The sequence below is a fragment of the Cyprinus carpio genome, chromosome B7 (assembly GCF_018340385.1).
Source record: "Cyprinus carpio isolate SPL01 chromosome B7, ASM1834038v1, whole genome shotgun sequence".
NCBI lineage: Eukaryota > Metazoa > Chordata > Actinopteri > Cypriniformes > Cyprinidae > Cyprinus > Cyprinus carpio.
Window position 1 is genome coordinate 37,297,425 of NC_056603.1, and position 22,826 is coordinate 37,320,250.

Sequence of the window (22,826 nt, forward strand, 5' to 3'; positions counted from 1 at the left end):
AACAGGTTGTTAAATGAGGTTAGTTTTCCTAACACTATCTGAGTGGTTAATGTAGTGATTTTCAGCCACAACATTTTGCTGGTTTTAACACATTTAATAAGTTTGACAAATCATATTCAACCTACAAAAATATGTTTATTTGTCATTATACTGTACAATATTTTTTAGGGAAAAAAAGGTCTCCACCTTCATATCATCACATACACAGACTGATTCTCCAGCAGTTATAATACATACAACGAAAGACTATATATAACAGCAGTCAGAAGTATAGACAAAGCATAATGGCAGATATGACAATACAGAAATTCATAGATGCATGTGTGCAATGTGTGTAAAGCAAATGGTTACATTTATGAAAACAAACAAACAATCAATAATTATAAGCTTTTATAAAGTGCATATGAGGCTACAGTCCTGTCTCTGGTGCACACTTCAGTTAATACATCAATTTATACAGACACTAAAACACAAACACTCAAAAACTTGTATGTTGAGACCAGTCATGAAGGAATGGTTCATAATTTATAAATCATTTACTCATCCTCATGTCTCTAAAATTAATTTCTTGCGTGAAAAACTAAAGAACAGCCTAAGCAAAATGTTCACGCTGCTCTTTTCCATACAGTTAAAGTGAATCTCCTTTTTGGATAAACTACTAGTTCAAATTAAATTGTAATTAATCGATAAAAGAAATATATTATGACACTTAAGAGGCTCTGAGAAGTACAAATATCTCAGGTAAAGAAATCTTTGGAAATGGCCTCTACAAAATTAGGGGCAGACATTAAGATACCAATGGTGCAGAGGATGGTGAACAGAGAAAAGGCCATGAGACAAAGACGGTCAATGACACATGCTGCAAACTTCCACTCATTACACATAGTCTCCTCCTCGTCTTGGTCCCGGAAGTGTTTGGCAATGTACCGAACTTCATCCAAGATTTTGGACAGTTCACTTTCTCCAGGGCCGCTACTAACGGAAGAAGCCTGAGCACCAGGGAGCAGCACATCCTCCTCGCCCGTGGCGACGAGCCGGCTGCAGATCACCCCTGAATCGGGTGAAGTGGCATAGTGAATAGTGTCCATTCCACGGAAGCCGATGTACAGCAGGTTTCCATTAGTGGACTGCGTGGCTCCAGTGCTGATGTTCAGATCCACGCTGGAGAGGCTGCAGCGCGGCTGCTTATTGTGACAAGCTGAGCGGACTCTGTCCTCACCAGGCCTCTTCATCCGCAGGAACCACGCGCACCAGTTCAACAGCACCACGCGGGTCTGACAGAAAAATTAACTACTAAATAACACTGTTTTCCAAACAGTGGAAGTAATCAAAATACCATTAATTTCAGCCAGATGGGTTTATATGGTAAGAAGAAATAAAAGCAGCAATGAGATCCTCACCCATTTTGGCATTTTTCCTCCATCCGGGTCATGGTAGTGGTATTGTAATACCCAGACTGTGGCTATCACAGACAGGCCAACAATAACCATGGTGGTGGCAAAATACTGAGCTAGTCAAAGGACAGAGAGAATTACATTTAACAACCTAGAGGAAATCCTACTTAAAATAAAACTGGTTTCAGACACTGAGATTAAATAAAAGCAAAATCTACTGACAGTATCTGTCGATTACCACAAATGTATTTTGACTAAATGTTAGAGTTTGTAAAACAAACAAACAAAAATCTTTGTACCATAGATTAGTACCATATTAATGGCATCAGACATTAATTTCAGTACTGTGGAATATAAAACCCAAAGTTCTACCTGATTACCATCTGATACCATTATTGTACCAAGTTTTTTTTTTTTTGGTAATGGACACATTTACCTTTGTTTCACAAACTGATGTAAGTGTTCCCTTGTGAAAAAGAAGCACACTTTAGCATACTTTTAAAAAGAGTACTTTTTACTGAAATAATATTTAAAAGAATATTATTATGTACAAATTCCATGCAATTTTTTGACTCTTAACTGAACTTGCAATTAAATGAAATTATTATAGTTTGAATTTGTATAAAATTAATTTAGCTAAACATTAATGCCTTTCAGACCTACTCAAGTAGGACTTAACGCCACAGTTAATCGAGTACTTTACATGTGCTTAGTATGTTAGCCAACAAGTGTATTTTAAAGCACAACAAAAGGTTATTAGAGTAAGTTAAAATGTACTTTAATTTTTTTTTTTTTTTTACATTAATACAAAGTGCCTTTTTAAAGTGTTAAGAAACATTAATGAAAAGTACACTTAAGTGGCCTTTTATTTTATTAATATTGCATTATCTTCAAGTACAGAAAATATACTTTCAAGATTTAAAGTACAAGTTCACATTTAATACAATTAAGTGAATTTCTTTTCAACAAGGGATTAAATTATTGCAGCTTTATTAGGTCGATAATGTTGCAAAGTTCATTTTACTGACTTTATTCAGATGGATTGTATCAATTACTAATTCAAATAAGTTATTAAAATCAGCACTCATAAGTGTTCCCAGTTGTTTTTGAAGTTTTACTACAAAAGTTCTCCTTTTCAGTGATTTATAAGGCTATGCAAAGTGATTTGACCAAATTATTCTAACATATCAATTCATTCAATTCCGTCGATCCCACATCTGACATCATTATTTACATCGTAGATTGGCCTTACCTATTAAAGGCACAGAGTCTGATGTTGCGGGCATTATCTCTGCTACCAGAAGCATGAAAACTGTCAGAGAGAGGAGGACTGTGATCCCTGACAATCAAAACATATATATTACTCCCTCATTGTACATGTGACAGACACATTTTCACATGAAACCATAAAACTGTAAACAGATAAAGAGAAAACCGAGGCTTTTTGTTGCAAGTGCTATTTCAATCACGACAACTCTTAATAGTTTTAAGGACATGCTACTGCCGATAGATACACAAACACACTGATGTGAGGATGTAAGATATGCTGCTACTAAATTAATAAAGGCACACATAAAACCTGTAGCAGATCTAGACAGGTGGAGCTGGAGGAGGTGGAGGGATTCAGAGGAACTCTGAAGGACCAGCTTACAGCGAACACTGAACCAGCCTATTTAAATGGTGAGCAAGCAAGCCTACTGGCTACAAAATCAGCAGAGGCCAATCTGCTTGTGCCCCACAGTAAATTATGTGATTGCATGTAAAGGACCTTCAGTATCAGCCCGAGCCATCTAGAGTTTCATGACTGAACTAAATATAGTATGTCAGTTTCAAACAACCAGTGCAAACTAAATCAGTATATTTCTATGAATTCAATCCATCTAATATTTGGTTACTGTCCAAAAATAGACCCACTATGAGAAATATTCTCTCGGAGTAAAAAATGTGACAACTAGCCCCAGTCTCCCCTACCTAAGTGGCTACTGTCAAAGTGATGAAAGAGAATGCAAAAAAGCAATTAAGTCTTAAGCAGGGTTAAGTCTTAATTTGGTTACAAGAAAATAGCTTCCTTCAGTGCACTACTTAGATAAAAAATTAAGCAGAGCTATATGAAATTAAACTTCAATGTACTGTATCATACAAAGTCGGCTAATTGCTGGTATTTAGAGTATTGATCTTGAGTAACTCACAGAGCAACAGCCAATGACTCACTCTGTGGAAAGTAATATTGGCAGCCTCATAACACTAATACCATTTAGGAATAACAAAATGAAAAAAATAAAATAAATTGTGTTCTGCTGTGACTTCAGGTTCAGTCTCTTCCAGAGCGTTCCCTCATTCACTGTGGCAGCATCCTCTAAATCCAGCAGGCCAGATAAATAAAGGCATTTGGCCTTCAGAGGTCTCCAACTGCATTAATCACTGAAGCGATCTTTGGCAAGCCATCAATCTCACTTCACGCCACTTACAGTAGCTTACAGGGATTTTGGCATAAATTGTGCGCCTGTGCCAAAGTGAATTTCATTTTTAAAATGAAAAATTAAACGGTTTAAATGTGGATATTTCACTTAGTCAGCAAAAAATAAAAAATAAATGTAAAAAAATGACGGAGAGGTTCGCCGATGTGAGAAGAATGATTTTTAAAATGGCAAACATGACATTTATGCACTTCTGGTTATGACAGAGGCTGGTCATGCTTAACTCCCATAATAAACCCTTTTAAAGGTGAAGTGTGTATCATTTCCTTCAATGTCTTGCCGGTTTCCTAAAAGAAGACAATTCTAGGCAAGGAAGTTGAAGAAAACATGGCATTTCAAACTAAATGCAGATATGCAAATGCACACTTGAATGAATACAGTTCACTATTATTAACATAAAAATTACAACGACATCACTTTATAATCACATTTAACATTAGCATTTTAAAACGATGACAAAGGCACTAAGTGTGTAGCTCACCAAGAGAGATCTTCTCGCCTGAGTCAGCAGGCAGCAGGAAGACCAGCAGGGCCAGAGTAGAGATGAGCACACAGGGGATAAGCAGATTTAGACCGTAGTATAGCGTCCGTCTCCGCATCACCACCGTGAAAGTCACATCTGGGTACGGCTCTTTGCAGCAGTCATAGAATCTCTCATTCCGTCGACCTGGAACCTCTGTGTAGCATATAACTGGCAACGTCAGAAAATTTATGTTTTGTGCAATTACCATTCAACACTGTTACTGTACATTCACATTTTTGAAGGTCAGTGCAAAAATAATATGTTGTGCTTAATATTGCCATAACTAGCAAATGCATTGCTGTCTTATTTATCAGACCTTATAAAATAAAAATCTTTAACAAACAGATCACTTTTTTTCACAGCTTTATTCAACAATTTCTTCTCTTCAGTGTCAGTCAGGAGAGTACTATGGATGCGTGTGGTGCTGCTGACGCAGGAGCCGATGTTTTAATTCATAGAATCCGGATGCGCTGCTGCTTGTTTGCAAGCAGTGGAATGCATACGCTTGTGTCGTGATACTGTGTGAACACACATCGAAGACTGACACAGAAGAGAAGAAATTGTTGAATTAAGTCATTATTTTTGTTTTCTTTTCACACAAAAGGTATTTTGGTAGCTTCATAACATTAAGGTTGAACCACTGATGTCACATGGACTATTTTAACGATGTCCTTATAACTACCTTTCTGGGCCTTGAACATGTCAGTTGCGATTCTCTCTATGCAGAGTCAGAAAACTCTCGAGTTTCATCAAAAATATCTTAATTTGTGTTCTGAAGATGAACAAAGGTTTTATGGGTTTGGAACGGCATGAAGGTAATTAATGATAGAATTGTCACTTTTAGGTGTGCTACTGTATACCTTTAAGCATACTTAAGCACTTATAATTGAAATAATATACCTGTGTGCAAGTTGAATGTATTGTTTCTGACACTTAATTGAATGTTAATTTTGTTTAAATTAAAATGCAATATAGTTTACATTTATATTAAATGCAGCTGAACTTTCGTGGGTCCCTTTTTAATGTAATTTCATAATTTATTCTATTGTCTCTAAACATGAAATATGGTTATATGCACTGACAAGTATTAATGTCAAATGAAATATAAATTAATGTAGTATGTACTATTTTTTTAAATATATTTTGAGATTTTAAGCACACTAGAAGTCAATGTTTGATACAATTAAGCACACTACTTTTCACAAGGGAAGGCTAAAATACTGTAAGTGATGAAAACAACAATATACTGATAAAGATTGCAAGAGATTACTGACTCTTCTAACCCTCAGGGTAGTATCCATCATTTTGACTCGGAAAGTATTTTCTTTTCCAAAAAATACTAGTTAAGATTATTGCATATTGAGTGGTCCTTGCTGGCAAATCTCTCAATATGCTATATTATTACCAAATATTGACTTTTTTATCCACTTGTTTTCTTTCAATTAGCACAGGTTTTGTATTTCATTTTGGAAATGATTGAGCCTCATTGATCAGAGCCTGTGCATCTCAATCCAGGAATGATGCTTTTTCACTCCAAAACTGAGGTACATAAGTACAGATCAATAAGGCTTATGACGGATCAGATTCAAAAAGCAATACAAAACCTGTCGTGATTGAAAGAAATCAAGTTCACAAAAAGATTGAATACAAGATTTGGTGATAATATATAGCATTATGAGAGATTAACAAGCAATTTTCGAAAGGCTCATCACTTTTTACCAGGAACACCAAATTAGGAAATGGATTTTCAGCATAGCATAAGGGTGAATAATGCACATTATAATTTATAATGTATATCACCCTACCCACAAGGTCCCACTCTCCATTTGCAATATATCCTGTGATGTCAGCATCGATCATCTGCAGATCCAGGGACCATCCTCCATACGTCCAGGAGCCAAACTTCAAATCACACCTCTGAAGATCAAAGGGGAACCAGCGAACATCGATGTGGCAGGTGCTTTTGAATATCCCTGCGAACAGAAATGTGAACTGACTGATGTGGAACAGTTTTAGTGGAGAGTAATGAAGCCCTTGATGTCATAATAGTAATAACTATAACAAAAAATACTTACCATTAATCATCATAATTATGAGTTATATTACTTCGACATATAAGAGAACTTTGAAAATTCGATTTCTATAAACCATAATGGTGATGAAAATGAACATCGGAGGAACCGTTTAATAAGACGATCATAAATTGAAGGTGCCAGTAAAGACATACGCATGTAATTTAGCTCAAACCGTTGATTGTTTAATAAATCATCTTCCCTCTATGTTTCATTGCTTTCTTTTGCCAGTAAGCATAATAGGCTTCTGACAAAGCTTTATGGAGGTTCAAGAGAAGGCAATCTCTTCAATGTCACTGCAAAAAGAATTTAGTGCAAACTCGCTGCCTGGACTACATCCACTCATGAATCAAAGGTTTATCTCAGGATAGAGTCTGCTTCAGCGTTCACAGCAAGAAACAGGAGGAGAAAAGTAAATGATGTAGTAGAGGTGAATGCTGTACAGGGAAATCTCCATGCACATCAAATAGTTTGTCAATAAGACAAACCTATAAGGAAAAGGTTTATGTAGCTTTCCATATTAGCACAGAATCATATTTGCTGATAATATAAATAGGTTTAAATGTGCACTATGCATTTTTTTCTTTTATGTTGCAGGCCAATACAGAAGTGGTTTTGGATCGTACTGATATTAATGATGCTGATGCAGCATCTTGCCATAGGAAAGCTTTTTAGTTTGTCACACCATTGCATAAATACCCCATTTGTCAGCAATATAAATTTTACTTCCACCACCAAAAGTGTCCTATAATTGGACAGTTATCGAGATAAAGCGAGTAGTGAAGTACATCTCAACTTGGCTGCCTTCACCAAGTAATTGTGACTTTATATATTGAAACCGTGACTAAATTTATCATGATTCTGACTTTCTTTTTTGTAATTGTGAATTTAATTTTGGAATTTTATACTTTATCTTTTACCTGCGACTTATTTCAGAGTCTGACTTCATTCTTTATTTTTAATTATCACACAAATACGTATTTTATTTTTAACTCTGGTCTGAAAAAGGTTTTCGTAGCAATCCTCCCCCTTTTTTTTTTTTCTAGATCAAGTGGGAAAAATTACTTGTGGCATCATAAACATCTGAAAAGTACCTGGTGGTAGGTACTGGCAGGCACCAGAGGAATTCACCAGCACGTTAGTATGAAATGTGGCATCAAACCTTTCATCAGCACTGTGAGGAACACAAGAAACATTTTAAGTAAAAAGAACAAAACGATGATTTATGAACATCTCAGAGGAACACTTGGAAACACTTTCAATTAGTCCAATACAAAGTAAATGCATTTCATCTACACGGAATTATTTTGCACCACTAATGGCTGTGCAGAAAGTACTGGATTTCAGGGAAATGACAAATCAAAATTGCCTTGTGCCATGCTCAGGTTTATGTTCCAATTATATAAATGTGTTTGTCTAAATTAATTCTCATTCAGATAATGGAAATTGTTGTTATTGAATTGATGGTGTTAAAGTGAGTGTTGAATATGTTTTTTTTTGATCTTTCAAAGGAAAGCCACAGGAAAATCCAAATAAGGAGTACAAAAAGTAGGAAAACCAAGGCAGACCCGCAGGCTGGGTAAAAGTAACACAGGAGACCTCTGTGGCTGGAACCACCAGCAGGCTGGCGAGGCGGCGGAGGCTTGACCGGGCTCAGGGGAGATCCGGGGAACGGAGCTCGCAGAGCGGGGAGGCCGCGGCGTTGGACAGCAGGTAAGGTTCTGTGGGGTGCAAAAGGGGTGAGCACAGAGACGAACGGGCAGGGATAGCAGATGACTAACCTAACCTAACCCCCGACTAGACCGGACAGGACAGGACAATACTAATCTCTTGTGCAGACGGCAACAGCTTCATTAGGAGATAACAATCTGACAAAGAGACACGAGAACGAGAGGGTAGAAGTAGCCCAGATAACAAGGCAATATGAGAAGCAGGTGGAGGGGAAATTATCTTAATGAGAAGTGAAGTCAGCTGTGACACAGAAGCGAAGAGCGGGGGAGACAGGAGAGGAGAAACCAGCAGGGGGAGACAGAGAGAGAAAAAGAGAGAGATAGAGACAGGATCATGACAAGACCATGACAGTACCCTCTCCTCAAAGAGCGCCTCCCGGCGCTCCAGCGGGGAAATGCTGGCGAGACCGGAGGAAATTATCAATGAGCGAGGGGTCCAGGATATCCTTAGGGGAGACCCAACTCCTCTCCTCAGGACCATACCCCTCCCAATCGACTAAGTATTGGTGACCACGACCCCGACGCCGCCTATCTATGATCCTGCGGACGGTGTAGACCGGGGAGTCTTCGATACGAACGGCAGAGAAAGAAGTGGGGGGGGGGGGGTCTGCGGGAGACCGGTTTAATGCAGGAGACGTGAAAACACCGGGTGAACACGACGAAGATTCTGCGGCAACCGGAGTTTGACAGCGACAGGGTTAACGATCTTGATAATGCGGAACGGTCCGATGAAGCGGGGGGGCCAGTTTACGGGAGTCAGACTGGAGGGGTAAATTAGATGTAGATAGCCAAACCTTCTGCCCCGCGACATAGCGAGGACTTTTGACACGCGATCTATTAGCAGCCACGCACATGCGTCTCTTTGAACGACATAGTGCAGATCTCACCCTCTTCCAGGTTCGCTTACAGCGACTGATAAAGGTCTGAACGGGACGGGCAGTAAGAGTCGGTCTCTTGGGATGAAAATAAGGGTGGTTGATAGCCGAGGCAACATTGAAAGGGAGAGATACCAGAGGCCGAGGAAGGGAGGGAATTATGAGCATACTCAGCCCAGGATAGCTGTTCGGCCCAAGACGAGGGATTGCGAAAGGCTAGACTGCGGAGCATGCGGGCAACAATCTGATTGGCTCGCTCGGCCTGGCCATTAGTCTGTGGGTGAAAACCCGAGGAAAGGCTAGCAGTGGCACATATGAGACGGCAAAATTCTCTCCAGAACTGCGAGGCGAATTGCGGGCCCCTATCGGACACGACGTCGGTGGGCAAGCCATGAAACTTAAACACATTATCAATCATAATCTGGGCCGTTTCCTTAGCAGAGGGTAGTTTGGTAAGGGGAATGAAGTGCGCCGATTTAGAAAAGCGGTCGACTACCGTCAGGATGACCGTCTTACCGGCCGAGGGCGGAAGACCGGTGATAAAGTCGAGAGCGATATGGGACCACGGGCGAGAGGGGAACAGGTAGCGGCCGGAGGAGACCAGCAGGTGGGGAATTTGCCCGCCTTGGTCTGGGCACAAATAGAGCAGGCGGCGATAAAACGGCGCGCATCACGTTCTAAAGAGGGCCACCAGAAACGCTGGCGGATAAATGCGATAGTACCTCGAACACCGGGATGGACCGCTAGTCTAGAGGAATGAGCCCATTGTAGAACTGCCAATCGTGTGGGAACCGGGACAAAGAGGCTGCCCCCTAGGGCAGTTACGGGGAGTAGCGACGTGAGAGAGTGCGCGCTTAAACCTGTTTCTCGATTCCCCAGACCGTAGCCCCCACCACCCGACCGGGAGGAATAATCGCCTTTTGGGGGGTGCGGGCCGATCGAGGGGTCGAAAAGTCGAGACAACGCGTCCGGCTTACCGTTCTTAGAGCCCGGACGGTATGAAATGACAAAATCAAAACGCGTAAAGAAAAGGGCCCAACGAGCCTGACGCGAGTTCAATCTCTTGGCGGAGCGAATGTATTCTAAATTGCGATGATCAGTCAAAACGATGAAAGGGACAGAGGACCCCTCTAACCACTGCCGCCACTCACCCAATGCCAAGCGGATGGCGAGGAGCTCACGATTCCCGACATCGTAATTACGTTCCGCGGGGGAAAGGCGGTGTGAGAAGTACGCGCAGGGGTGTATCTTATTATCCGACGCTGACCGCTGGGAAAGAACGGCTCCCACCCCTACCTCGGAGGCGTCGACCTCAACGATAAACTGTCTTGAGCTATCTGGAGTGAGGAGGATGGGTGCGGACGTAAAAAAGGGTCTTTAGCCGGTCAAATGCCTCCTGCGCAGGACCGGACCAACCGAAACGAGACTTAACCGAAGTGAGGGCGGTGAGTGGCGCGGCCACCTGGCTGAAGTTGCGTATAAAGCGGCGATAGAAATTAGCAAAAACCGAGAAAGCGCTGTAGCGCGAGACACGAACGCACGTGCTGCACATGAATCTAACGGAGAGAGGAAGCATGAAAGGAGCACTTCTCGGAAAGAGTCGATTCTCGAAAATGGAGAAAACGTGTCATGAATCTGGAGAGAGAAAAAATAGTCATCGAGATAGACAAAAACGAATAAATTGAGCATATCCCGAAGGACGTCATTGATCAGAGCTTGAAAGACAGCGGGGGCGTTAACCAATCCGAAGGGAAGGACCCTATACTCGAAGTGGCCGAGGGGCGTGTTAAAGGCGGTCTTCCACTCGTCCCCCTCCCGAATGCGTACGAGATGGTAAGCGTTGCGTAGGTCGAGCTTGGTAAAGACTTTTGCCCCCTGCAGGATATCAAAGGCTGAGGACATCAGCGGCAGTGGGTAACGATTCTTAACAGTGATGTCGTTCAGCCCCCGATAATCTATGCATGGGCGCAAAGAGCCGTCTTTTTTCTTAACAAAAAAGAATCCGGCGCCGGCAGGCGACGAGGAAGGGACGATTGTGCCGGCACTGAGGGACTCAGATAAATAATTCTCTAAAGCCTGCCGTTCGGAGAGCGGAAAGGGAGTAGAGCCTACCCCGAGGGGGCGTGGTCCCCGGGCGGAGATCAATAGCGCAGTCATACGGGCGATGGGGCGGAAGAGACATGGCTCGAGAATGGCTGAAAACCCCCCGCAAATCGTGATACTCCTCCGGTACCCCAGTCAGATCTCCCGTCTCCTCCTGCAACACAGAAAACAGAAGACACGGGGGGGAACAGCCGAGGCTAAGCACTTAACATGACATGACAACTTCCAGGACAACACAGACCCCTTAGCCCAGTCAATGTGTGGATTGTGAAGTTCTAACCAAGGGTGCCCCAGTACTAAAGGAGTAAAGGGAGACTGAAAAATAAAAAAGGAAATTGTCTCTTTATGGTTGCCAGAGATGGTCAGAGTTAATGAGATTGTCTGTTTCTGTACCCTAGGTAGGGCGCTGCCATCAAGGGCAAATAAAAGGGTGGAGTCTCTTAGCGGTGTGAGCGGAATACCTGTTGTTGGAGCGCCCACTTCTCATCCACAAAGTTTCCCTTGGCCCCAGAATCGATCAAGGCCGCACAGGAGGCTGACGACCCCGCCCACTGGAGATGCGCTGGAAGTGTCGTGCAGGAAGTGGAAGGGATAGTGTTAGTGGTAGCGCTCGCCAGTAACCCTCCTCCTACTGGCGAGCGTTGGCTTTTACCGGACAGGAAGACACAAAGTGAGAGGCACTAGCACAGTACATACAGAGGCGGTTCTGAATCCTCCTCTGACGCTCCTTAGAAGAAATACGCAGGCCACCCAGCTGCATAGGTTCAGGTTCAGAGTGGGAGGGGCTGACACGAGGCGACGAGAAAAGACTCTCCTCCAGGCGATGAGCACGATGGCGTTGGTCAAACCGTCTCTCCACACGGATGGCCAGGTCGATTAGATCGTCGAGCCGGGTAGATGTTTTCACCAATCCCAGGGTGTCCCGTACCTCAGGAGACAAGCCCTCCAGGAAGCGAGCGGTCAGGGCGGGTTGATTCCACCCGCAGGTGGTAGCGAGGGTCCGGAATTCAATGGAGAAATCCGGCACGGATCGTCTCCCCTGCCGAAGTGTGGAAAGCCGACGGGAAGCCTCCTCTCCATAGGCGGAGCGGTCGAAGACCCGGATCATCTCCTCCTTAAAACGCTCAAAGCTTGAGATGCACTCCGCCTCAGTCTCCCAGTTGGCCGTTCCCCACTCGCGAGCTCGCCCGTGGAGGAGTGAAAGAACAAAAGCAACCTTGGCTCTCTCCTTAGCATATGTGAAGGGCTGGAGCGAGAAGACCACCTCGCACTGAGTAAGGAAGGCGCGGCACTGTGTTGGCTCACCCGAATAGGCCGGAGGATTATTTATCCGAGGCTCCGTCTGAACAGGAGGACACTGAGAGGCGGACGGCTGGAGACGGAGGTTGTGAACCTGGCTGGACAGCTCGGACATCTGGGCGGCCAAAGAACCGACGGCGTGTCGGGTAGCAGAGATGTCCTCCTCATGCTTACCGAGGAGGACGCCCTGGTGCTCAACGGCGGTCTGGAACGGGCTGCCACTCGCTGAGTCCATCATTTTTGTCAGATTGTTCTGTGATGGGTATTGAAGGAAGAGGACTCAAATGCGAGGGCAAAATGACAGTCTTTAATCAAACAAAGGAAAGCCACAGGAAAATCCAAATAAGGAGTACAAAAGGTGAAAACCAAGGCAGACCCGCAGGCTGGGTAAAAGTAACACAGGAGACCTCTGTGGCTGGAACCACCAGCAGGCTGGCGAGGCGGAGGCTTGACCGGGCTCAGGGGAGATCCGGGGAACGGAGCTCGCAGAGCGGGGAGGCCGCGGCGTTGGACAGCAGGTAAGGTTCTGTGGGGTGCAAAGGGGTGAGCACAGAGACGAACGGGCAGGGATAGCAGATGACTAACCTAACCCCGACTAGACCGGACAGGACAGGACAATACTAATCTCTTGTGCAGACGGCAACAGCTTCATTAGGAGATAACAATCTGACAAAGAGACTCGAGAACGAGAGGGTAGAAGTAGCCCAGATAACAAGGCAATATGAGAAGCAGGTGGAGGGGAAATTATCTTAATGAGAAGTGAAGTCAGCTGTGACACAGAAGCGAAGAGCGGGGGAGACAGGAGAGGAGAAACCAGTAGGGGGAGACAGAGAGAGAAAAAGAGAGAGATAGAGACAGGATCATGACAAGACCATGACAGTACCCTCTCCTCAAAGAGCGCCTCCCGGCGCTCCAGCGGGGAAATGCTGGCGAGACCGGAGGAAATCATCAATGAGCGAGGGGTCCAGGATATCCTTAGGGGAGACCCAACTCCTCTCCTCAGGACCATACCCCTCCCAATCGACTAAGTATTGGTGACTACGACCCCGACGCCGCCTATCTATGATCCTGCGGACGGTGTAGACCGGGGAGTCTTCGATACGAACGGCAGAGAAAGAAGTGGGGGGGGGGGGAGCGGGAAGCGAGCGGGAGACCGGTTTAATGCAGGAGACGTGGAAACACCGGGTGAACACGACGAAGATTTTGCGGCAACCGGAGTTTGACAGCGACAGGGTTAACGATCTTGATAATGCGGAACGGTCCGATGAAGCGGGGGGCCAGTTTACGGGAGTCAGACTGGAGGGGTAAATTAGATGTAGATAGCCAAACCTTCTGCCCCGCGACATAGCGAGGACTTTTGACACGCGATCTATTAGCAGCCACGCACATGCGTCTCTTTGAACGACATAGTGCAGATCTCACCCTCTTCCAGGTTCGCTTACAGCGACTGATAAAGGTCTGAACGGACGGGCAGTAAGAGTCGGTCTCTTGGGATGAAAATAAGGGTGGTTGATAGCCGAGGCAACATTGAAAGGGAGAGATACCAGAGGCCGAGGAAGGGAGGGAATTATGAGCATACTCAGCCCAGGATAGCTGTTCGGCCCAAGACGAGGGATTGCGAAAGGCTAGACTGCGGAGCATGCGGGCAACAATCTGATTGGCTCGCTCGGCCTGGCCATTAGCCTGTGGGTGAAAACCCGAGGAAAGGCTAGCAGTGGCACCTATGAGACGGCAAAATTCTCTCCAGAACTGCGAGGCGAATTGCGGGCCCCTATCGGACACGACGTCGGTGGGCAAGCCATGAAACTTAAACACATTATCAATCATAATCTGGGCCGTTTCCTTAGCAGAGGGTAGTTTGGTAAGGGGAATGAAGTGCGCCGATTTAGAAAAGCGGTCGACTACCGTCAGGATGACCGTCTTACCGGCCGAGGGCGGAAGACCGGTGATAAAGTCGAGAGCGATATGGGACCACGGGCGAGAGGGAACAGGTAGCGGCCGGAGGAGACCAGCAGGTGGGGAATTGCCCGCCTTGGTCTGGGCACAAATAGAGCAGGCGGCGATAAAACGGCGCGCGCATCACGTTCTAAAGAGGGCCACCAGAAACGCTGGCGGATAAATGCGATAGTACCTCAAACACCGGGATGAACCGCTAGTCTAGAGGAATGAGCCTATTGTAGAACTGCCAATCGTGTGGGAACCGGGACAAAGAGGCTGCCCCTAGGGCAGTTATGGGGAGTAGCGACGTGAGAGAGTGCGCGCTTAACCTGTTTCTCGATTCCCCAGACCGTAGCCCCCACCACCCCGACCGGGAGGAATAATCGCCTTTTGGGGGGGGTGCGGCCGATCGAGGGGTCGAAAAGTCGAGACAACGCGTCCGGCTTACCGTTCTTAGAGCCCGGACGGTATGAAATGACAAAATCAAAACGCGTAAAGAAAAGGGCCCAACGAGCCTGACGCGAGTTCAATCTCTTGGCGGAGCGAATGTATTCTAAATTGCGATGATCAGTCAAAACGATGAAAGGGACAGAGGACCCCTCTAACCACTGCCGCCACTCACCCAATGCCAAGCGGATGGCGAGGAGCTCACGATTCCCGACATCGTAATTACGTTCCGCGGGGAAAAGGCGGTGTGAGAAGTACGCGCAGGGGTGTATCTTATTATCCGACGCTGACCGCTGGGAAAGAACAGCTCCCACCCCTACCTCTCGGGAGGCGTCGACCTCAACGATAAACTGTCTTGAGCTATCTGGAGTGAGGAGGATGGGTGCGGACGTAAAAAAGGGTCTTTAGCCGGTCAAAATGCCTCCTGCGCAGGACCGGACCAAACCGAAACGAGACTTAACCGAAGTGAGGGCGGTGAGTGGCGCGGCCACCTGGCTGAAGTTGCGTATAAAGCGGCGATAGAAATTAGCAAAACCGAGAAAGCGCTGTAGCGAGACACGAGAATCCGGGACGGGCCAATCGAGCACGGCCTGGACCTTGGCAGGGTCCTTACTGATCCCCTCTGCTGAGATAAACGGAGCCTAGAAACGTTATAGACGAAGCATGAAAGGAGCACTTCTCGGCCTTAACAAAGAGTCGATTCTCGAGCAATCGTTGGAGAACGCGGCGAACGTGCTGCACATGAATCTGGAGAGAGAGGGCGAAAAAATCAAAATGTCATCGAGATAGACAAAAACGAGTAAATTGAGCATATTCCGAAGGACGTCATTGATCAGAGCTTGAAAGACAGCGGGGGCGTTAACCAATCCGAAGGGAAGGACTCTATACTCGAAGTGGCCGAGGGGCGTGTTAAAGGCGGTCTTCCCACTCGTCCCCCTCCCGAATGCGTACGAGATGGTAAGCGTTGCGTAGGTCGAGCTTGGTAAAGACTTTTGCCCCCTGCAGGATATCAAAGGCTGAGGACATCAGCGGCAGTGGGTAACGATTCTTAACAGTGATGTCGTTCAGCCCCCGATAATCTATGCATGGGCGCAAAGAGCCGTCTTTTTTTCTTAACAAAAAAAGAATCCGGCGCCGGCAGGCGACGAGGAAGGGACGATTGTGCCGGCACTGAGGGACTCAGATAAATAATTCTCTAAAGCCTACCGTTCGGGAGCGGAAAGGGAGTAGAGCCTACCCCGAGGGGGCGTGGTCCCCGGGCGGAGATCAATAGCGCAGTCATACGGGCGATGGGGCGGAAGAGACATGGCTCGAGAACGGCTGAAAACCCCCCGCAAATCGTGATACTCCTCCGGTACCCCAGTCAGATCTCCCGTCTCCTCCTGCAACACAGAAACAGAAGACACGGGGGGAACAGCCGAGGCTAAACACTTAACATGACATGACAACTTCCAGGACAAAACAGACCCCTTAGCCCAGTCAATGTGTGGATTGTGAAGTTCTAATCAAGGGTGCCCCAGTACTAAAGGAGTAAAAGGAGACTGAAAAAATAAAAAAGGAAATTGTCTCTTTATGGTTGCCAGAGATGGTCAGAGTTAATGAGATCGTCTGTTTCTGTACCCTAGGTAGGGCGCTGCCATCAAGGGCAAATAAAAGGGTGGAGTCTCTTAGCGGTGTGAGCGGAATACCTTGTTGGAGCGCCCACTTCTCATCCACAAAGTTTCCCTTGGCCCCAGAATCGATCAAGGCCGCACAGGAGGCTGACGACCCCGCCCACTGGAGATGCGCTGGAAGTGTCGTGCAGGAAGTGGAAGGGATAGTGTTAGTGGTAGCGCTCGCCAGTAACCCTCCTCCTACTGGCGAGCGTTGGCTTTTTACCGGACAGGAAGACACAAAGTGAGAGGCACTAGCACAGTACATACAGAGGCGGTTCTGAATCCTCCTCTGACGCTCCTTAGAAGAAATACGCAGGCCACCCAGCTGCATAGGTTCAGGTTCAGAGTGGGAGGGGCTGACACGAGGCGACGAGAAAAGACTCTCCTCCAGGCGATGAGCACGATGGCGTTGGTCAAACCGTCTCTCCACACGGATGGCCAGGTCGATTAGATCGTCGAGCCGGGTAGGGATCTCACGAACGAGGACCTCGTCCCGTACCTCAGGAGACAAGCCCTCCAGGAAGCGAGCGGTCAGGGCGGGTTGATTCCACCCGCAGGTGGTAGCGAGGGTCCGGAATTCAATGGAGAAATCCGGCACGGATCGTCTCCCCTGCCGAAGTGTGGAAAGCCGACGGGAAGCCTCCTCTCCATAGGCGGAGCGGTCGAAGACCCGGATCATCTCCTCCTTAAAACGCTCAAAGCTTGAGATGCACTCCGCCTCAGTCTCCCAGTTGGCCGTTCCCCACTCGCGAGCTCGCCCGTGGAGGAGTGAAAGAACAAAAAAGCAACCTTGGCTCTCTCCTTAGCATATGTGAAGGGCTGGAGCGAGAAGACCACCTCGCACTGAGTAAGGAAGGCGCGGCACTGTGTTGGCTCACCCGAATAGGCCGGAGGATTATTTATCCGAGGCTCCGTCTGAACAGGAGGACACTGAGAGGCGGACGGCTGGAGACGGAGGTTGTGAACCTGGCTGGACAGCTCGGACATCTGGGCGGCCAAAGAACCGACGGCGTGTCGGGTAGCAGAGATGTCCTCCTCATGCTTACCGAGGAGGACGCCCTGGTGCTCAACGGCGGTCTGGAACGGGCTGCCACTCGCTGAGTCCATCATGTTTGTCAGATTGTTCTGTGATGGGTATTGAAGGAAGAGGACTCAAATGCGAGGGCAAAATGACAGTCTTTAATCAAACAAAGGAAAGCCACAGGAAAATCCAAATAAGGAGTACAAAAGGTGAAAACCAAGGCAGACCCGCAGGCTGGGTAAAAGTAACACAGGAGACCTCTGTGGCTGGAACCACCAGCAGGCTGGCGAGGCGGAGGCTTGACCGGGCTCAGGGGAGATCCGGGGAACGGAGCTCGCAGAGCGGGGAGGCCGCGGCGTTGGACAGCAGGTAAGGTTCTGTGGGGTGCAAAGGGGTGAGCACAGAGACGAACAGGGCAGGGATAGCAGATGACTAACCTAACCCCGACTAGACCGGACAGGACAGGACAATACTAATCTCTTGTGCAGACGGCAACAGCTTCATTAGGAGATAACAATCTGACAAAGAGACACGAGAACGAGAGGGTAGAAGTAGCCCAGATAACAAGGCAATATGAGAAGCAGGTGGAGGGGAAATTATCTTAATGAGAAGTGAAGTCAGCTGTGACACACAGAAGCGAAGAGCGGGGGAGACAGGAGAGGAGAAACCAGCAGGGGGAGACAGAGAGAGAAAAAGAGAGAGATAGAGACAGGATCATGACAAGACCATGACAATGGAGGCATGTTTGAGAATAAACAATTCAGTCTCAGAAATTCCCGTAGAACGGACCACAGTGGGCCAGGCTGCTAAACCAACATAACCAAAATGAATGCTTTTTCAATAAATAAATATACCAGCGGATGCATTTTAGTTTCCATTCACTGACTTGATTCATTTGACCTCAACATATTGTGGCAAACTCTTAATCTTCTGTGGCAGATTCACTTGAAGCTGATTCTTTACCATCTGCTACTGCTTTTCCAGTAGACAGGGACAAATGAGGCCAAACCTTTGTTTTCCATGTTGTAGTGCAAACTCAGTGTCCATTTACTGTAACCAGCACTTTTTTTTTCCAGGCAATTTACTAACTCTCAAGAAATCGTTCACAAACAGGGTTTTAACTTCTAAAGGTATGTTTTGTTTCTATGGAACTCTTTTTTGATAAGCTATATTCATATAGGTTTATCGATTACTATCTGTGTGAACATGACAAACCTGTTATACAGTAAGATGTCAGGCTTCCAGATCTGACTGTCAGGAAATCGTACATTCGTCACTCCGGGATATTCAGACATGTTCCAGTGAAGATAGTAGTCGTACCAGTACTAAAATAAAGAGAAGATCTTCATCATTGTCATTCAGGAACAACAAGGCAATTTACACTTAAAAATGTATGCTTGGTGCAATTAGGCATGATATTAACTTGAATTTGAACATCAATCTCTGTATAGTCTTCTTTAAGCGTTAGTTATGTCAAATAATCATCGGAACCTAAAGAGGTTACATGCACATACAGAAGATACACAATTTATAATCTGTTAAGATTTTTTAATGGAGCAAAGTCAAATAAATGTAAATTAGATGTGATTTGTATTTACTGATAGACTGCTGAGATCTTTAAATGCAGTTAATTAAGGTTTTCAGATTCATAGCCACACAAGGACAGCATCTGAAGGACTGTCATGGAAGCAGAGACAAATCCATTGCATTACCTTCACAGTTATTAACATTCAGCTATTAATAACAGACCCACAGAGAGGTCTTACAAGTCACATTAAAGGAACATGACTGTATCACTGCATTGCTGGAGAGCAGTCTGTCAGACAACGGTAAGTGCTGGTGTCTTACCAGCTGCAACCAGATGTTGGTTGTAAGTACTTGATTCTTCTCATCCTGTAGATGGACAAAGATGCACTCTCATGAAAACTGAAAATATGATTAAAGAACTACTTCCAAAACATATTTTACATGCTCTTACCCCCAAAGACAGAATAACTAAGAGTATGCTTTAGCATACTGTTAAAAAGAGGACACACATAAACTACAATCAGATTAAATTGTATAATTGAAATGTAGAGTGCTTTCTTAATCATTTCATAATCACTTTTTTTTAAATGTTGTTGAAGTGTTAAGCCGAATATACTGTACTGACATTCGTTCATGTAATGTCATTTCTATTAAAACTTGTAAGTTATGTATTTAAATGTATTTGTAATTACACAATAATTGTGATGAAGTTGCAATTTAGTATATTTAAAATACTGTATATAAACATTAAATGCAATAATGAACAAACACTACAAACATCATTCTATGAAATCTGTCACTCAACACATAAAGTGTACTTCTTTAAAGCATAAAGATTTTTAATACAAATTTATGTAAATGTACTTTAAAGAAAAACTTTTAATTTGACATTATTACAAGGTGCACTTTAAGAAAAAAAGTGTACATAAGTGTGTTAAGAAACTGTCAAACTCACTTTAAACTCTCTTTATACTTTAGTGACTTTTTATTTCATTGGTATTATATTATCTGCAAGGTTTTTTATTTTTTTTAAGTGTACTTAGATTTGAAGTGCACATTCATTACATTTAAGTGCCCAATTTTTTCAAAGGGAATGTAGTTAACGTAATTTGAGGCATTTTTATGATTTTTTTCACATCTTTTAGAATACTGTTGAGCTGATCAACTGGGAGATGCTTGAATTTGTATGTCTATTAAACCTTAATGTTACTAAAAAAATTATATTGAACTGAAATTATAGACCTTATTAAGTGCCATATTTAATTTTTGACAGGTAAAAAAGGCTACAGGGACAGAAGTACAGCGCATTTAATGGATTGTACTGTTGCTTAAGAACATGCCAGTTGTTCAGCTGATGAAAAATCTTCCCCAAAGAAATTTCCGTGCAGACAAACTAAACTTAGGACTTTTATCCAGTGTATGCAATTGTACGGACTGTAGATCTATCCCTCACAGCTTAATTTTCATCTGTGTAAGATTCAATATTGCATTTAACCTTCAAGGTCTATTGCTGCATGAATTGTGACAAATGATCTGTCGTGGCTTTCCAAAATGTTTATGTTGCAGTCTTCGAAAGCCTGATGTTGCTACATCTCTACCTTTCCTCACTTCCACATTTTATGTTAAAATGCTTTCCCTCATCCTAGTCTAATGTAAAATGTGACTATGCATGTACGTTTCCAAAACATTAAATAGGTAAAGTACCTGCAGCAACAAACTGCTGTAATCTTGGTGGATTTCGAAGTGAACAGATCATTGTTTGGAAAATCATTTTTTGGTGACAATCGGTGGACATTTTCTTTGCAAAAAAGACTAAAGACTAGAGTGATTTGGTATAACCTGATGGTGGAACAAATTTACTTAGATTATCCTAAAGCATTGTTCATTGTCATACTTTATCAGGGTGTGTTAAGGGTTTTATCTTTTATTACTGAATTAACTTACCACATCCATAATCTGCATGAGACTGAAGCTGAAATACACGGTGAGTGAGTGTGTGTCATTGAACACAGGTCTCTCCAGTGGGTTATAGTCTTTCATCAAGTCTCTGTAGAGTCTCCTCTGATGCTGTCCCTGAAGTGACACTGTCAGAGAATGAACAATGTGACACGGTTGCAGAGTTTCACCTCGAGTCAATCTGCACTGCGAACTGCTTCCAGAAGAGGTTTGCAGCGTGCAGTGAATGAGATATTCAGGAGAACGCTTGCAAATCAACAGAGGCAGCTGTTCCAGCTCATTTGGATGTACGTGTATTGATCTGAAACTCTCATCAAAGCTTTTCTGCTGGGTTTCAGTGATTAAATCTCCACCAGGAAGTCTGACTGATTGGACTCAACCACTTTCCTTAAGTATGCATAACTCGCTGTTTATTTTTAACATTTGCCCGATTTGGACAGCAAACAGAATAGAGAACTTTATAGATGTTAAAGTACTTTTTGTATGTAAAAAGCAAATGATGGAATACATACATGTGCAAATGTAAACTGCCAACATAATGACCTTACATTTGATCAGATTTAAATATTGTCCTATTAACCTGAATTGGCATTCTGGCCTGTATCCTCAACACAAGCCTCAAACCAAAACATCAGTTTTAATTGATTACACAGTAGCAGCTGAATTATTGAAATCCAAATAGAGCAGACATGTAACACTAATCTTACAAGTAAGCAGGAAATATTATTGAACAGTTTGACTTAAAATAACTTAAACAGAGCAAAAGAGAAAAAAAGCCAATAATTCAACAAAGCTCATGAGTATTTTATAATTAAATAACCATTAGGTTTCTTACCACTCCATAGGCAGGTTGTGGTGGTAAAATAAAGAGTATAGTCCCAAATTCCCATGTTCCTATGAAAGTTAAATTGCAGTAATGAATAGAAAAGCTCTAGGTGATGTAGGTTTCAGTGTCGTAAAGAGACTTTCTCAGCATCCCATGCAGAAGTGAATACAGTCTCATGCAGCAGCATCAACAAAAGGCACGGTGCCCCGCCTCCTCCAGCACTACATTTATTACAGTCTCTCTCTCTCTCTCTCTCTCTCTCTCTCTTCAATAAAAAAATCCTGCTAGATTCAAAGAATAGAACTGAAAACTGCAAAAACTGAAATTCAATCAACCGATCAATCAATCCTGAAAACTAGTGTTTTCAGTCTATTCCTTACTTTATCCAATTCATTGTCTAAGTAATAATAAAAGAGTAACAGTGAGAATAGCTCTACTTCTCTTTATTTGTATATTTCATTAAAATTGTTACCACTGTGGAAATTATATATAAAAAAAATGTTATGTACTACAGTGCTGTATTAAGCAGAACACTGGTATCCCAATCCACACAAAGCTTCATGGAATCTGTGAATGCACTCTCATGACACTATCTGTGCCAACATTAATTCTGCACAAGGGCTTTGATCATGGTCGTCAAATTCAGTGGTTCCGAATCCTGGTCCTGGAGGCACCCCTACACTGCACGTTTTGCATGTATCCTTAATCAAACACACCTGATTCAGATCATTGGCTCATTAGAGACTCCAAGATCTGAAATTGGTGTGTCAGAGAGATATGCAAAATGTGCAGTGTTGGGGTGCCCTCAGGACCAGGGTTGGGAAACAATTCATACATTTCCAAGGCTACTGAAATGTCAAACATGAAGTTACTTTTACCTCCTACAGTTCCTGGTGCTGCATTTGGGTGGGAGATACTGTATAGGAGCAGAGACTTGGCAAATGCCCCACTGCACTGAACAACGAGACAGCCAGAATAAGCTC

General features: G+C 44.2%; 1 protein-coding gene across 1 annotated transcript; it reads right to left on the reverse strand.

The window, feature by feature from the left end:
- Nucleotides 1-84: 84 nt before the first annotated feature.
- Nucleotides 85-22,211, reverse strand: LOC109066759 (neuronal acetylcholine receptor subunit alpha-7-like). Its single transcript, XM_042728518.1, has 10 exons — nucleotides 21,853-22,211; nucleotides 21,006-21,145; nucleotides 19,383-19,427; nucleotides 18,750-18,859; nucleotides 7,561-7,640; nucleotides 6,200-6,367; nucleotides 4,353-4,547; nucleotides 2,647-2,733; nucleotides 1,401-1,510; nucleotides 85-1,274 (listed from the first exon to the last, which is right to left on the reverse strand). The coding sequence occupies exons 1-10, from the start codon at nucleotides 21,905-21,907 to the stop codon at nucleotides 738-740; spliced, it is 1,527 nt and encodes a 508-aa protein (XP_042584452.1). The 5' UTR covers nucleotides 21,908-22,211; the 3' UTR covers nucleotides 85-737.
- Between the last annotated feature and the right edge of the window lie 615 nt (nucleotides 22,212-22,826).